This window comes from Macaca thibetana, chromosome 14 (genome assembly GCF_024542745.1).
Source record: "Macaca thibetana thibetana isolate TM-01 chromosome 14, ASM2454274v1, whole genome shotgun sequence".
NCBI lineage: Eukaryota > Metazoa > Chordata > Mammalia > Primates > Cercopithecidae > Macaca > Macaca thibetana.
Genome location: NC_065591.1, coordinates 6452610 through 6469903, shown reverse-complemented (window position 1 = coordinate 6469903; position 17294 = coordinate 6452610). Strand labels below are relative to the sequence as shown.

The following is a 17294-nucleotide window of genomic DNA, read 5'->3' as shown; positions in this document are numbered from 1 at the left end:
ACCTACACATGAATGTTTAGAGCAGCTTTATTCATAATTGCCAAAACCTTGAAGTAACCCGGATGTCCTTCAGTAGGTGAATGGATAAACTATGGTATATCCAGATGACAGACAACTACCCAGTATTAAAAAGTAGTTAGTTATCAAGCCATGAAAAGACACAGGGAGGCTGCGCACGGTGGCTCACGCCTGTAATCCCAACATTTTGGGAGGCCAAGGTGGGCAGATGACAAGGTCAGGAGTTCGAGACCAGCCTGGCCAACATGGTGAAAACCCATCTCTACTAAAAATACAAAAAATTTAGCCAGGCGGGGTGGCACATGCCTGTAATCCCAGCTACTCGGGAGGCTGAGGCAGAATAATTGCTTGAACCCAGGAGGCGGAGGTTGCAGCGAGCCAAGATCGCACCATTGCACTCCAGCCTGCGCAACAGAGCAGGACTTGGTCTCAAAAAAAAAAAGAAAAAAAGAAAAAGAAGAAGAAGAAAAGACAAGACAAGATACCGGGAAACTCAATGCATATTATCAAGTGAAAAAAGCCAAACTGAAAAGACTACATACTGTATGATTCCAATTCTATGACATTCTGGAAAAGGAAAACCTATGGAGACTGTAAAAGAATCAGTGATTGGCTGGGGTTAGGAGGGAAAGAGGGTTAAACAGACATTAAGTAGAGGATTTCTAGGGCAGTGAAACTATTCTGTATGATAGTACAGATGGTCTCCAACTTATGATGGCTCAACTTATGATTTTTCGACTATACAATGGTGCCAAGGTGATATGTATTTGGAAGAAATCGTACTTCGAGTATACATACAACCATTTTATTTTTCATTTTCAGTACAATAATCAATAAATTACATGAGATATTTAAACTTTATTATAAAAACAGACTTTCTGTTAGATTATTTTGCCCAACTGTAAGCTAATGTGTAAGTGTTCTGGCAAATTAAAGGTAGGCTAGGCTAAGATATGCTGTTCAGTAGATTTGATGTATTAAATGCATTTCAATTTATGATGGTTTATCAGGGCATAACCCTGTTGAAGTAACTTCATCATGTAAAGCAGCATCAGTAAAATGGTGGATACAAGTCATTATACGGTGGCCAAAAACCACAGAATGTACAACAGCAAGAATAGGATGTAGTGTGTTATGGACTCTGAGTGCTAATATGTCAATGCAGGTCCCTCAGTTGTAACAAATGTACCATTCTGGTGGGGGAAGCTGAGAAAGAGGAAGGCAGTGCCTGTGTGCAGACAGGGGGTTATATGTTATATGGGAACTCTCTGTACTTTCTGCTCAATTTTGCTGTGAACCTAAATCTGCTCTAAAACTGGGCACAGTGGCACACACTTGTAATTCCACCTACTCAGGTGGCTGAGGCAGGAGGGACTGCTTGAGCCCAAGAGTTCAAGACCAGCCTGGGTAACACAGTGAAACCCTGCATTTCTAAACAAACAAATACAAACTGCTCTAAAAAATAAAGTGTATTAGTTTAAAGAGGAAGAAAGAAAAAGAAAGTCCGCAAGCCAGTCACTCAAGGAACAAAACTTTCCAGTAAAAACAAGCGTAAATAAAATTGTATCTTGAAAAATGAAACTGAAAATTATTTCTGTTCTTAAATGTAACATAATTTAGGTTATAAGTACAACTACATATTTATGTTTAAATTGAAAAGCAAACATTTAAAATGAAAAGTAGGGAATCTGGACAAAATTTTTCCAAAAACATTATGATGGCACCGTAAGACACAATTAACTTCCTATGTGAGTTTTACTGCATAATTTTACAACAATATCTGAGGACTTGGCCAGTCTTTTCGTGGGACTCTCTCCATCTTTTGATATGATTCTATTTTGCAGGGTCCAAGGTATCATCCTTATCAATGGTTTTCTTTTCACCGTTAGTGGGTCTGTGGAACGTAATGTCAAAAGATGTGTGTGAAACTTTGACAGTTCTCCAACATTTCATTCATTGAACTTCACGAAATCTTGTATCCCACACAAGACTTTAAACTTCATTTCACAACTGCTGTGACCTTATCAATCAGCAATGAAAATAACAAACTCTAAGCTGGGCACAGTGGCTTACGCCTGTAATCCCAGGGCTTTGGGAGGAGGCAGGAGGATCACCTGAGCCCAGGAGTTCTACATCAGCCTGGGCAACATGGTCAAATCCCACGTCTACCAAAAAATACACAAATTAGCCAGGTGGCCAGGCATGGTGGCTCATGCTTATAATCCCCGCACTTTGGGAGGCTGAAGCAGGTGGACCATGAGGTCAGGAGTTCAAGACCAGCCTGGCCAACATGGTGAAACTTTCTCTCTACTAAAGATTAAAAAAAAAAAAAAATTAGCCGGACAGGACACACGCCTATAATCCCAGCTACTCGGGAGGCTGAGGCAGGAGAATCGCTTGAACCTGGGAGGCAGAGGTTGCAGTGAGCTGAGATCGCGCCATTGTGCTCCAGCCTGGGCAACAGGGTGAGACTCAGGAGGCTGAGGCATGAGAATCACTTGAACCCGGGAGGCAAAAGTTGCAGTGAGTCAAGATCACACCACTGCACTCCAGCCTAGGCTAGAGAGCAAGACTGTCTTAAAAAAAGAAAGAAAGAAAGAAAGAAAGAAAATAATAACATACTATTGATTAGACAGGGAGGGACAGAGTTAGTATTAAGCTGTGATGCCTGGAAATGAACAAATTTTCTAAGTGGTCAGTTCATTAACAACAATTCTCATGTTAGGACAATTTTTATTTTTCCCTATACCACTCATAGTTGGAGAGACTCAGACAAGGACCTCCGTTCATCACACAGCAAAGAGGCCAATTTAAGCTAAAAATGACAGTTTCTACACTTATCCAGTGCTGGTGTGCCAGGCACTATTCTAGTGCTGGAGATACAAAGATGAACATGAAATGCCCTCTAGGAATTCAATCTAACAAGAGAATGGAATGAATAAACACACAAATGTGTTAAGGGTTGTGATAACAAGGCCTGCATGTACAAAGTGCTAAAGAGGAGACACAGAGGGGAAAGAAATTCATTATGTCTGGTTCTCTCTGAGTTAAGCCTTGAAAGAGGAATTTTAAAAGCAGACACCAGGGGAAAGGCTGTCAAGCAGAGGGTAGGGGCAAAGAAAGGCCTGGTAACTGAAAACACAAAGCTCATTCAGAAAATGCAGGCTCCAGTGTAACTAGCTCAATGTTAGCTGCTGTGGTCCGGGAGAAGGAGTGATTTTAAAACAGTAGTAACAAAAAGAATCAGTCTAAAAAGTTAGGTCAGGCAGGGTGTGGTGGCTCACACCTGTAATCCCAGCACTTTGGGAGGCCAAGGAAGGTGGAACACCTGAGGTCAGGAGTTCAAGACCAGCCTGGCCAATACAGTGAAACCCCATCTCTACCCAAAATACAAAAATTAGCCGGATGTGGTGGTGCATCTGTAATCCCAGCTACTCGGGAGGCTGAGGCACGAGAATCGCTTGAACCCAGAAGGCGGAGGTTGCAGTGAGCTGAGATCGCACCAGCCTGGGTGACAGAGCAAGACTCCGTCTCAAAAAATAAATTTAAAAATAAAAAATAAAAAGGTAAGCCAGGGCTCAAGCTTAGACCATGCAAACAAGTCTGGATTTTATTTTCCAGTATTTGAGAAATCCATAGCAACACGATATAGAATGGATTAGAAGGAACACACAAAATGCAAGAAGATCCTAAAGTGCCTACTGTTATAGTGTCTAAGCAAGGACAGCAAAGGGAGCAGACAGAAGGTGGGGATACAAAAGTAGCTCATCAGGTTTGAGTTACTACTGCGTGCAGAGGAGGGATTTCTGGGGGAATGCAGAGTTAGAAATGATCCCGGGGCTCTGGCCAGGCTGCTGTTACAAACGCAGAACGCAGAGAGAAAGCAGAAGCACATTCCTGGGTGGGGAGGAGCCAAAGGGTTAAATTTGGAATAGGATGAATGCACTGAGTTGAGGTGGTGAAGTCTGATAAACTCCTGCAGATGCACTGGCACTCAGTGAAACAGGGAGCTCCAGAAACAGATTGGGGCCAGGTGTGGTGGCTCACGTCTATAATCCTGGCACTTTGGGAGGCTGAAGCAGGACTGCTTGAGCTCAGGAGTTCAAGACCAGCCTGGGTAACACGGCGAAACCCCAACTCTACAAAAATACAAAAATTAGCAAGTAATGGTGGTGCGTGTCTGTAGTCCCAGCTACTTGGGAGGCTGAGGTGGGAGGATCACCAGAGCCTGGGAAGTCGAGGCTGAAGTGAGCCATGATCACACCACTGCACTCCAGCTTGTGCAATAGAGTGAAACTCTGTCTTCAAAAAAAAACCAAAAACCAGAATCAGATTGGGAAATGTCAGTAAAATCTGATAGCTGGAGCCATAATGACTGCAACTGCCTATGGAGAATCACTGAATTTCATTCAGGAGAATTCCTCTTCTCCCCACCTCCAAATGCCCTTGTCTTTTTTTAAAGCTAGACATCACCCACTTTCCCATGTCCTAAATCACCTTTGTTTCTCCTTATTAAACTTATTCCATAACTACATTCTCTTCCAGAACACAGACAGGACTGAGACAGTGTACTCTTGCAACATTATGTAAAAAGGTCATCCAATCCAAAAGGAAAGCTTTGTTTTCCAAGACTGCTAACTCCTGGAGAAAAGAAACAAGACATCCTCAATGCTTTCCTAATAAATGGTTTGAGCAAAATGCAAAAGCTTAACTGCTGAGTGACTCTCCCTGGAGAAGGCCATGAAAATGTCTTAAGGCTGGATCTAGGGTGTCCAAACATTTTCACAGGCTGCAGGCTAGAGCACTGGTGCAGGAGAGGGGGACACCAGAGACCTGGCAGTTCAGGCTTTGAAGGCAGTAAACACCCACTGACCTCAGGCAAGTCACTTCTCCTCCAGGTTTTTCACTTCACAGACTGGTGAGTACATGGCCTAGAATGATTGCCCTTCTAGTTGAGAATTTTCAGGACAAACTAAAAGCGAATTAAAGTAAACCTTAGAGACAGCTGAATTTTTTTAAGTGCCATTAAGCAATTCAGGGATTATCTAACCAGCTTTGGTTTTCTTTTCTCTGCTTCCTTACCAACTACCTTTTAACTCTCACTCTTAGGTCATAGGCAGTCAGAGGGGCTGAAACACAAAGAGAAAGTGAAGCTCAAAGAGTTAATTTTGCTGCATTAGTGGCTCCGGTGAAAGACAGTGGGCACAGAAAAGGAATCAAATGACCAAAACTGGATTGGGGATTACTGGTGGCAGCCAGCCAGCAAATTTCTAGATACTGCACACAACCTGGTCAGCCAATTAAAAGAAAATTGGCAAAAAATGATGGAATACATTTTTTTTTTTGAGACAGAGTCTTCTTCTGTCACCCAGGCTGGAGTGCAGTGGCATGATCTCGGCTCACTGCAACCTCCACCTCCCGAGTTCAAGCGATTCTCCTGCCTCAGCCTCCCAAGTAGCTGGGACTACAGGCGTGCGCCGCCATGCCCGGCTAATCTTTGTATTTTTACTAGAGATAGGGTTTCACTATGTTGGCCAGGCTGGTCTCAAACCCCTGGCCTCAAGTGATCCTCCTGCCTCAGCCTCCCAAAGTGGATTACAGGCGTGAGCCACCGTGCCTGGCCGGGAACACAATGTTTTTTTTTTGAGATGGAGTCTCTGTTGCCCAGGCTGGAGTGCAGTGGTGCGATCTCAGATCACTGCAAGCTCTGCCTCCCAGGTTCATGCCATTCTCCTGCCTCAGCCTCCCAAGTAGTTGGGACTACAGGCGCTCACCACCACCCCGGCTCATTTTTTGTATTTTTAGTAGAGACGGGTTTTCACCGTGTTAGACAGGATGGTCTCGATCTCCTGACCTCCTGATCCGCCCGCCTCGGCCTCCCAAAGTGCTGGGATTACAGGCATGAGCCACCGCGCCCGGCCCAGGAACACATTGTTAAAGGCCTATCTCTTGGGAGCAGACTGATGAAAGAAGGTCAGACTTCTGTTAAGTCTGAATACCTGCACGCGTACTTCTGTAATTCAAATTTAAGATTAAATATTTTCAAGTTTAAAAAAAGGAAAAAATGGCTGAGCGCGGTGGCTCACGCCTGTAATCTCACTTTGAGAGGCCGAAGCGGGTGGATTACCCGGGGTCCGGAGTTTGAGACCAGTCAGACCAACATGAGAAACCCTGTCTCTACTAAAAATACAAAATCAGCCGAGCGTGGTGGCGGGTGTCTGTAATCCCAGCGACTAGGGAGGCTGAGGCAAGGAGAATCGCTTGAACCCGGGAGGCCGTGGTTGCAGTGAGCCGAGATCGCGCCACTGCACTCCAGCCTGGGGACCAAGAGCGAAACTCCTTCTCAAAAAGAAAAAAAAAAAAAAGGAAAAAATATTTCTACCTTACTCTTAATTTAGGAGCCACGCCTCCCACCTTTGTCTAGTAACACAGCTATAGGGATGTCTCAACAGTCTCTTAGGGGATGAGAAAATGCTACTCCTTCACTAACAAATGACTCTTTGAGAGGGGAAAAGACATCAAATCGCGAACTCGAGAAACTAGCAGAAAAAAGTTAAAAAGTGATGTGTGTTTTTAAAGCCAGCCACAACATCTTCATTCAAGGCCCTAAACCGCAAAGACTTTCTAGACCTATCTTAAGCGTCAGGACCACACGCACTTCGTGATGGAACGGTATTGTTCTCCTAGAGTAGACCCGTTTTCGCATGAAACCGACGTTTTTACAAAAGCCTGCCTGTGGACGGCCTGCGGCGGCCGCGGACCCGCTTCCCTTGGATTTCGCGAGGGCTGGGAAAAGAAGGGCTTTCGCCGGCTGCGCTCCCCGGCCCCGGCCCCGGCCCGGACCCCGCCCCGCGTCACCTGACTGGCCCGCGGCCCCCAGCCCCGGCGCCACCGACCTGATGACACTGATGTGGAACTCGTCCTCGCGGAGGCCCCGCCAGGCGCCGGGCAGGAACTCCTTGCACCACAGATAGGCCCTGCGCCGCGTCCGGGGCTCGGGCTGCTCGTCTGCCGGCGGCTGCGGCGGGGGCTGGGGCAGCGGCAGCGGCGGCGCGGGGGGCAGCGCGAGTGGCGGCTGTTGGCCGCCCAGCTGCTTGGACTCGAGGTCGCTGGCGGCGTCGCGCTGCTGCCCCACGCCGGGCGCCGGGGCCGCGCTGCCGCTGCCGCAGCTCAGCAGCAGCCCGAGCGGCGAGGGCTCCGCCTCGCCCCCGGTGCAGAACTTGGTTTTCATGCCCGACAGGCGGCCGAGGACGCGCGGGCGGCCGCAGCGCGAGAGGACGAGGCTCAGGGTCCGGCCGGGCGCCCGCCTCAGGGGGCCGGGCGGGAGGCCGCTCGCCGCTCTCTGACGGGCTGGCAGGCCGGCCGGGAGGGGGACAGGGGGCGGCGGGCCGCGGCAGTTGGGCGCGCGGGGCGGCGGCGGCGGCGGCTCTAGCGGTTGTAGCGGTTGTGGCGGCTGTGGCGGCTGTGGCGACTGTTGCGCGGGGATGTGCTGCTGCCCGCTGCTCTCGCTCCTCTGCCGCCGCCGCACGAGGAGCGCCGGCAGCGTCACAGCCCGCCCCCGCGCTCGCCACTGATTGGCCGCCGTCCGCCGCCTCGGCGCAGCATAACCGCCGCCGCCTTCGCCACACCGCCTCCCCATTGGCTGCGGCGCCGCCCCCAACCTGGGGCGCTGCGACCTCCGGGAGCAGGGCCTGGGCGGAGGGGGCGGGGCGTCGAGGGGGCGCCCCCGGTCGCAGGAAAAGGAGAGAGGGGAGCGAGGCGCGGGGGCGCGCCGGGAGAGCGGCTCCGGGGTGGGACGGAGCCGGACTGGGCCGAGCGGGTAAAGCTTTTGAGCCTCGGAGGACCTCGGGGTTGGCTTTGGGAGCTGAAAGTTTCCTTGGACCCCTCGGAAGCCCCGTGACATCAGAGGCCGGGCCTGGCAGGGGCAGGCAGGAAACGTGTCTGGAGACAACTGCCCTCTCCGCGTGACCTTGGGCGAGCAGCCTCCTCCTGGGGCTCAGTGGCTCTGATTTTGTAACATTTCCCAGCGCTGTGAGAGGCGCGTCCTCGCCTCGCGGAGCCGGAGGAATTACTAAGAAACCGAGGCCCGAAGGAGGGAGGAGGCGACGGGCTCGAGGCCACACAGTGGGCCAGGCTGGGCCGGGCTGCACGCGGGCTACCGGGACCCAGCCGTCTGCACGCCTCCAGCAGCCTCAGTTTCCCTGTCCGTGGTACTGAGGATGCTCGGGCCTAGAAGTTCAGGGCTGGAGGCTCAGGGACCGGCGAGGGAGGGGCATCATCCCCGCCACGGGGCCGCCGCAACTGCCCAGAGCACAGGCCAAAGGTGCGTGCCACGGGGCTGCTGGCGTTGTGGACGCTGTCCCCTGCCTCCCCATCCCCCGCAGGAAACAGCCTTGTGACAGTGACTAACGCACCTTTGCCGCAGTAGGGGGGCAGGGGCCCCTGCTACCGTTTGCCACGCACTGTCCCATGTCCCTCACTGCTGCCGTCCTTCCTGGAAGTGAGGTGCCGATAAATATAAAAATTATGGATCCCATTTTATGGGACATGAGCTGAAACAGGAGGTTTCCTGGGCTGCCAGGGGCTTAGGAAATCCAGTGCCTGATGCACAGGAAATGGCTTCTATGTAGGGAGTTCACAGTCTTCCACCAGAAGCAAAAATCTTTTAGAATGTGTACTTGGTTGAACTTGCTCCACGCAAAATGGTCTTATTTAGGGATAAGAATGAAAGGGGACTTTTGTGAGGCTGCTGTGGCGATAGGCCTGGAAGTTGACCTGCAGGGAGGTAGGAGAGGCCAAGGCCCCTGGGACGGAGGCCAGGCAAGGTGGGAGTCCCACTGGATATTTGAAAGGCTGAGAAGCCAAGGGCTTCAATCTGGGGAGGCCATTTGGATAAAGGAGCCAAGGACTTTCTCTAAAAATACCAGCTCACGCCGGGCGCGGTGGCTCAAGCCTGTAATCCCAGCACTTTGGGAGGCCGAGACGGGCGGATCACGAGGTCAGGAGATCGAGACCATCCTGGCTAACACGGTGAAACCCCGTCTCTACTAAAAAATACAAAAAACTAGCCGGGCGAGGTGGCGGGCGCTTGTAGTCCCAGCTACTCGGGAGGCTGAGGCAGGAGAATGGCGTAAACCCGGGAGGCGGAGCTTGCAGTGAGCTGAGATCCGGCCACTGCACTCCAGCCTGGGTGACAGAGCGAGACTCCGTCTCAAAAAAAAAAAAAAAAAAAAAAAAAAAAAAAAAAAATACCAGCTCACAGGGAGGTGGGGCCATGCCAATGGCCTGCCCAGGTGACAAGCCCTTTGTCCCACTGTCTCCTGGCACCAGTCTGGTAAACTCAAAGGAATGCCAGAAATCTGGCCAGGAGGAAGGGACACTAAAGTAAGGAGTAGACCTCTATAATTTGAAATAACTCTTTCTGGCATCTGCTGGCTTGTGTTAGGAAAACCCTAAGACATTTTTATGGGATCACAGTTTCCTGTGGGAGGAAGAGGTTGCCTCAAGGCCAGGCACCGTGGCTTCGGCTGTAATCCCAGCACTTTGGGAGGCCAAGGCAGGAGTATCACTTGGGCCAGGAGTTTGAGACCAACCCAGCCAATGTAAGACTCTGTCTCAAAAAGTAAAAATGAAAAAAAAATGAACAGGGCATGGTGGCTTACACTTGTTCAACTACTTGGGAGACTCAGCCAGGAGGATCACTTGGGCCTGGGAGGTCAAGGCACCCACTGCACTCAAGCCTGAGTGAAAGAGTGAGACCCTATTTGCTGAATGAACAAATCGGTGAGCTCCTGGCTCAGCAATTATTAGCTTATGACTTTGGGCTGAGCATCAGTTTCCTCAACTATAAAACAAAAATAATTCCAACACTCTGATAACCAATTATAATACCCCGAGCGCCCAGGATTGAATGACAGAATGTATGCAAAATGCATAGGATGTAAGAAGCACCTGTTTTGTTGCGTGCAGTGCATTGCCTGGTGTTGCCTCTGCCAGCGGTTGGTTTTCAGAGATGAATAAGGCATACACTTGTAGCAATTCACAGGTTGGGAAGACAGTGTCGTATAAGAAAAGAATTTGGGCCGGGTGCGGTGGCTTATGCCTGTAATCCCAGCACTTTGGGAGGCCAAGGTGGGAGGTTTGCTTGAGGCCTGGAGTTCAAGACCAGCTTGGGCAAGCAATGAGACCCTGTCTCTACAAAAAATAAAATAATTGACCAGGCGTAGTGGCATGTGCCTGTAGTCCCAGCTACTTAGGAGCCTGAGGTGGGAGGATCCCTTGAACCCAGGAATTCAAGGCTGCAGTGAGCCATGATCACACCTCTGCTCTCCAGCCTGGGCAACAGAGGCTGTCTAAAAAAATAAAAATAATTTTAAACAAAAACAATTCAAACACCCTGATAACCAAAATGTCAATGTCTGCGCACAAGTAGACAAGACTTTGAGAGAAATTTGCTATGGCAGGCACTGGTCCTAAGGAGAGGTTGTTCCAATTACAGACTCTTTTCCTCTAGGATAACATTAAAACAATTCTCCAAAAGCTCTGTGATTGATGCTGAATTCTGAGAGCAGACTCAGAGGGTGGGTGATGGGCCTTAGGAGGGAAAGAGGAAAAATTAGGAAGTTCGCATCCACTCTCTGAATTTCCTGCTGATGGGTTCCTCGGGCTCCACCCACAGACCTCAGCCCTGCCACCAACTCCAAGGCCTGTTCTGAGAAAGAGCTTTGTGAGTCTGACTCCCCCCAGGATGGGGGAACCTGCTGTCAAGCACCTGGTAGGAGCAGGCTTTGAGCCCTTTCAAAGATGCTGTGTGCAGCATCTTTGAACTTCCCTAAGCAGCAGTGAGGTGAGTGTAATTAGCACTTCATCTCCCAGGTGGCAAGGGAGCTTCACAGGGGTAAAACCATTCGTTAAAGGCCAGCAGGACCTAGGACTCCACCCAGGACCCCATCCAGGAAGACTTGTCCTTCTGCACATGAGCACCTCTGGCCCAGGAAGCACTAGACATTTGACACAGTGGGGATTCCCTCACGCGCTGGAGAAGCAGAGCCCTGGCAAAGCGGTGCTCACACCCCCTCCCAGGTCACACCCAGGACCAAGCACCCCTACTCCAGTTCTGAGCCTTAAAATATTGATGAGAGCACAGAGGCCACCCGGCTGCAATCCTCCATGTTGAAGATTGGGTTGCAGTGCCAGCCAGCAGAGTGACATGGAGCTGGGCCTTCCCTGAGTGTTGAGCGTGGCCCCAGCCCAGGAAGCTCTCTCAGTGAAAGGCTATGTAGGTCCAGCAACTTTCTGGAGGTCTCTGAGCCCAAGCGTGGTCTGAGTTGGACTGACCCTTCTACCATACATTCCGCCTCAGCACCCACAGCCAGAGTCTAGGGCCCAGAGGGCTCAGAGAAAGCAGGTGACTAGAATACCCGTATATCTGGTGGGTGGGGCAGGCATTCCTCCTGTCCTCATTTGCAGGGATTTTGAGTATAATATTATGGGTAAAAAATCTGGCCAGGTGCAGTGGCTCACACCTCTAATCCCAGCACTTTGAGAGGCGGAGGTAGGTGGCTCACCTGGGTCAGGAGTTCAAGACCATCCTGGCCAACACAGTGAAACCCCGTCTCTACTGAAAATACAAAAATTAGCCAGGCATAGTGGCACATGCCTATAGTTCCAGCTGCTCGGGAGGCTGAGGAAGGAGAATCGCTTGAACCCAGGAGGTGGAGGTTGCAGTGAGCCGAGATCATGCCACTGCACTCCAGCCTGGGCAATAAAAGCAAGACTCCATCACACACACACACACACACACACACACACACACACACACAAAATCGATCTTTAGAGGTCACACTGCCACCCAGGTGTGATCTTGGACAGAGCATCTACCTTTTTTTTTTTTTTTTTTTTTTGAGATGAAGTGTTGCTCTGTCGCCCAGGCTGGAATGCAGTGGCATGATCTCAGCTCACTGCAAGCTCCGCCTCCTGAGTTCATGCCATTCTCCCGGCTCAGCCCCCGGAGTAGCTGGGACTAAAGGCGCCCACCACCATGCCCAGCTAATTTTCTTTTTGTATTTTTAGTAGAGATGGGGTTTCACCATGTTAGCCAGGATGGTCTCGATCTCCTAACCTCGTGATCCACCCACCTCGGCCTCCCAAAGTGCTGGGATTACAGGCGTGAGCCACCGCACCCGGCCCAGAGCATCTACCTTTCTAAGCCACTTTCCTCATTCCCAAATGGAATCCTACTCTACAGGGCTGTTGGGGAGATTCGCTGAAACCAGCAAAGAAAGAGCTGGGTGTAGAGCCAAGGCCCCACAAAGGGTATCTATGCTTTTCTGCTTATTGTTAGCTGGATTCCCAGAGCCTGGCAGAGAGCAGCAAACACCCATTCATCCTAAGTGCCAGTGGAAGCACAAAGCCTGCAGGAGCTCTGGCTGGTCTAACAGGGCCTGGAGAGTTTTCCATTCTTTGAAGCTCCTGGTACATTCAAAAATTAAGAAACATCTAGGCAGGGCACGGTGGCTCACACCTGTAATCCCAGCACTTTGGGAGGCTGAGGCAGGCAGATCACCTGAGGTCAGGAGCAAAACTCTGTCAAAAGAAGGGAGGAAGGAAGGGAGGGAGGGAAGGAGGGAGGGAAAAGAAAGAAAGAGAGAGAGAGAAAGAAAGAAAAAAAGAAAGAAAAAGAGAAAGAAAAGAAAGGAGGGACGGAGGGAGGAAGAAAGGAAAGAAAGAGAAAGAAAAGAAAGATCTCGACAGCGTTACCAAAACTGGGGCATATTTGAAATACTTAAGTTGAACAAATCAATGCTTTTAACACACATGCAAAAGTCCCAGTCAAGATAATTTTGCTATTCTCAAGGCAATAGAGGGATTAATTTAAAATAGTAATGGAGCCAAGCATAGTGACACCTGTCCAAGCTACTGGGGAAGCTGAGGCAGGAGGATCACTTGAGCCCAGGGCATTGAGGCTGTAGAGACATGATTGAGCCACTGTACTGCAGCCTGGATGACAGAGTGAGATACTGTCAATAATAATAATAATAATGGTTTGTAGAGTACCTTAAGTGGTACAGTGTGACAAACATCTTTCAGGCCTGACAACACATCTCTGTGCTAATCTGATTATCCTTATTCAGATACATCTAAATCTGAGGCCCTTGGGGCACATGAATCCCTCCTGGCGCCGCTATAGTAGACCCTGGCAATGACCTAGTGACCGTCCCTCTACTGGAGATGACTCCCTGGGCCCCTCAGAGTGCGTTTCCTGTGTCCACATAGCCTATATTTTAAGTCAGGCAATTTTTTTTTTTTTCTGAGACAAGGCCTCTCTCATTGCCCAGGCTGGAGTGCAGTGGCACAATCTCAACTCACTGAAGCCTCTGCCTCATGGGTTTAAGCTATTGGCCTGCCTCAGTCTCCCAAGTAGCTGGGATTACAGGCATGCACCACCACGCCCGGCTAATTTTTGTATTTTTAGTAGAGATGGGGTTTTGCCATGTTGGCCAGGCTGGTCTCGATATCTGCCCACTTCAGCTTCCCAAAGTGCTGGGATTACAGGCATGAGCCACCGTGCCCAGTCTTAAGTCAGGCAATCTAAGCTCTCTTTCCAAGTTTGGTGAAAACCCACTTTGAGGTTTTGTGCTCTAAGCTTGCTTTACATTTGTAACACAAATGAATCCCTAAACGCAATTTTTGGCACAATAAATGCAAAATTGTGGCGTGGTGGCTGACACCTGTAATCCTAGCACTTTGGGAGGCCGAGGCAGGTGGATCACCTGAGGTCAGGAGTTTGAGACCAGCCTGGCCAACATGGCGAAACCCCATCTCTACTAAAAATACAAAACTTAGCTGGGCATAGTGGCGGGCGTCTATAATCCTAACTATTTAACAGGCTGAGGCAGGAGGATCACTTGAACCTGGAGGGCAGAAGTTGCGGTGAGCCAAGATTGCGCCACTTTACGCCAGCCTGGGCAAAAGAGCCAAACTCTGTCTCAAACAAACAAACAAAATAAATACAGTTTTTAAAAAGGCCCCAGTCATCATGCAGGTTACACTGTGGGGATGACACTTCTGGGCTAGGAGTTGGGCAACCTGGGTTCAGGCACTGCACCCCCTCTGCCGGGTGCACAGGGCCCCTCTCCCCTCAGTCAGCCCTGGGCCCTGCAGGCTGGACTTTTGCCTGGTAGCTTTGGGCTGGCCTTCCCTTCTGCAGGGGACCCCTTGTACAGATGGGTAAGCAGAGGCACAGGGGCACAGGCAGGACAGCGGCTCTGCTTAGGCAGGATGTCGTGGCCGGTCGTGGGCGTACTCACCCTCCATCCTCCCCTCCCAAGGGCACGTGCCTTCCAGGCCTGAATGTCAAGAGGCCCCTTAGGGCCCCGGGTACTGTCGGCACCCCCTTTGAGTGACTGACAGGGGAGCTGGGAGCCCCCATCCCCACACCAGCTTGTGGAAGCTACCAGCGATCGGTGGAGCCCCGCTGGCAGCCCGTCCGTGTGACCTTGGCCGGGCCCTCAAGCTTCTCAGAATGCCATCTAAGAAGGCAGAGGGGGATGAGCGGCAGCGGGGAGGAGAGGCGGCCTTGGGAGATCCGCTGGGTCCAGGGAAGCGAAGGCCGGACTCTTCTCCCGCAGCGCCACTGCCGGGCCGAATTCCAAGGCCAGCGGCTGCCGGCGGAGTAGGAATCCGGACCAACGGCATTCTGGCTTCCCTCCGGCCCCTCCTGGCGAGAGCTGCGCCGGAAGGAGGGGGCCTCGGAAGGGGCGGGCAGGGGCAGGGGCAGGGGCAGGGGCAGGGGCGGGGCCCGCGGGGTGGGCAGAACTCCCCGGAGAACAGCCGGTGGGGCCTCGCGCGAGGGGTGGGGTTGGCGGCGAGGGATCCCAGGACCCCCATTCCTGCCTCCGTCCTGGGGCCTCTGGAGCGGCGCAGCCTGACTGCCTCCGACTGCGGGGCCTCTCTGCCCTACAAGTCCCTCCCCACCCCTCTACTTGGGACCTGGCAAAGTTGGGGCGGGTGCGGGGTTAACGGGATTACAATTTTCCTAGGACGTAGTTTACTGAAGCTGCTTTTGAGATTAGAATTTATATTTACCATGCTAATAACAATAAACTACCCAGGCTACGGCGCCACGTGGACGGGGGTGGTGGGTGGAGAGGGAAACCCTTGGCCACCAGCAGCCTGTGATAAAGCCAAGGTTCCCTGGCTAGATTGCTGCCTGGGATGCCTGTGGTCCCTACCCCCGCCCCGGAGGCAGGATTGACTAATCCGACCAAGCAAGGCTTCCAGGCCGGGCCAAGGACCCCTTCCCAGTCCTCTCCCAAAGTCTATGTCCTTGGGCTGACGCTGTCCTCTCCTGTCCTTGCCTCCTGCATCTACGGACCCCTCAGGCCCCGTCCTCCTTCAGGGCCTGCACGTTGCAAATGCTCGATGACTGTTCGGAGGAATGAATAAATGAATTGTGAACAAATGGCCTGAAGATTCCAGAGGTAGCCTAATGGGGTCCTGCTGCTTGAGTTATAATCCCAGCCCCACCAGTTGTTGGCTATTTGACCCTGGGCAGGTGATTATTCTCCTTGTGCCTCTGTACCCTGCCCATAAAATGGGGACAATACCAGTACCTACTGCATGAGGTTGTTAAGGGATTAAATGAGTGAATAGTTACAAAGAGCCTGGAACTGAGTGTTCAAAAAAACACACGGCCACAGTATTAAAAAAATTAAAACCCCATTTCTCTCCAGGCTTCTACCATCACTCTCTGTGACTTCAGCATTCTACCTGCATGACCTATGCAGCACCTGGCCTCTGTTAGCTTGCCACCTTCACCGACATCTTCTCTGCTGAGGCCTCCCACCATGCCCTGTACTTTCTCACCGCTAGAAATAGCCCCAGCTCTGAAATGTGTTTTAAGCATCCCACTTGGGGTCCACCAGCTCCTGACCTTTGAGCTTAGGCCTCTCCTCCAGGACCCTCTCTGACTACGATTTCCCAACCCCTCTCGACCCTCCATTCACTGGCCTTGACACTTTCTTGCCTCCATCCTGCACCTCTCCCCATCCCTAGTGTGGGTTCCATCCCCTCATGAACACTGCCACCCCTCCTGGCAGAGACTCAGTACTTCCACTCTCTGAATGTGTTTCTTCTTCCTAGGCACACCCGAAGACCACATTTCCTAGCCCCCCACCCTCCTGCAGTGGCTGGGACCATGTGACTCCTTAATTAGGTCACTTCTCTCTCCTGGGAGGTCCTCTCTGTCCTCTCTATGTCTAATTAGTGGCAAAGGATCTAAGGGAAGAAGGCTGGCAGAGTTACTAGTCCCAAGAAGCCTGGGTCCCTGAATCACCACATGGAAGTCTACGTGCCCACCATCTGAATGGACTAAGGCATCAACAGAAGTAATACACACCCCTGTAGGGCCGAGGAGGTGAAACAGCTGGTACGCCTTCCCCACACTCTCCTCTGCTTCCATGGTGACCTAGGAAGCTGCAGGATGAAGATAACAGCATCACAAGGAGGGAGCCAGGATCCCTGTGTTACCACAAGGAGGAGGGATGCCTAACCAAGACCATCTGCAAGGATTTTGTGTGAGCCAGAAGCAGAGCTGTGTGGTGTTCAGTCACTGAGATTTGAGGGCTGTTTGTTACCACAGTTGACCTATCCTGACTGACACATCACGTTGTTCCTTTCCCCACCATGTGTGTAACATGCTACCAAATTGAATTTTAAATAAATTAGTACTTATAAATTAAGTACAAATGCTTTTCAAATTCACATGAATCTTTGGTAAATAAAACTGGTTGTAAAATTATTGATAAATACGGTCGGGCGCAGTGGCTCAAGCCTGTAATCCCAGCACTTTGGGAGGCCGAGACGGGCGGATCACGAGGTCAGGAGATCGAGACCATCCTGGTGAACACGGTGAAACCCCGTCTCTACTAAAAAATACAAAAAAACTAGTCGGGCGAGGTGGCGGGCGCCTGTAGTCCCAGCTACTCGGGAGGCTGAGGCAGGAGAATGGTGTAAACCCGGGAGGCGGAGCTTGCAGTGAGCTGAGATCCAGCCACTGCACTCCAGCCAGGGCGACAGAGCCAGACTCCATCTCAAAAAAAAAAAAAAAAAAAAAAAAAAATTATTGATAAATACAAAAATGTCTGAAATCATTGATAAAAATAGCATTGTGCAAGTAAGACTAATTTAAGATTGTTGATTCAGTGAAAATAACTGAATCTTCTGAGTTGTCGGCAAAATGCTCATGTGTTTAAGATTCTTAGATAGGTGTTCAC

The 17294-nt window shown here is 50.8% G+C and overlaps 1 protein-coding gene across 3 annotated transcripts in view; it reads right to left on the bottom strand.

The window, feature by feature from the left end:
• Positions 1–7270, bottom strand: part of CHKA (choline kinase alpha) — a 72174-nt gene extending 64904 nt beyond the window's left edge. The window contains exon 1 of one of the 3 annotated variants that reach the window (XM_050756726.1): positions 6915–7270. In XM_050756726.1, coding sequence (XP_050612683.1) covers positions 6915–7249 — 335 coding nt within the window. In that variant the 5' untranslated portion in view covers positions 7250–7270. Of the gene's footprint in view, positions 1–6676; positions 6694–6914 lie in introns of those variants that run through there. The other 2 variants (XM_050756728.1, XM_050756727.1) reach the window with 2 other exon arrangements.
• Between the last annotated feature and the right edge of the window lie 10024 nt (positions 7271–17294).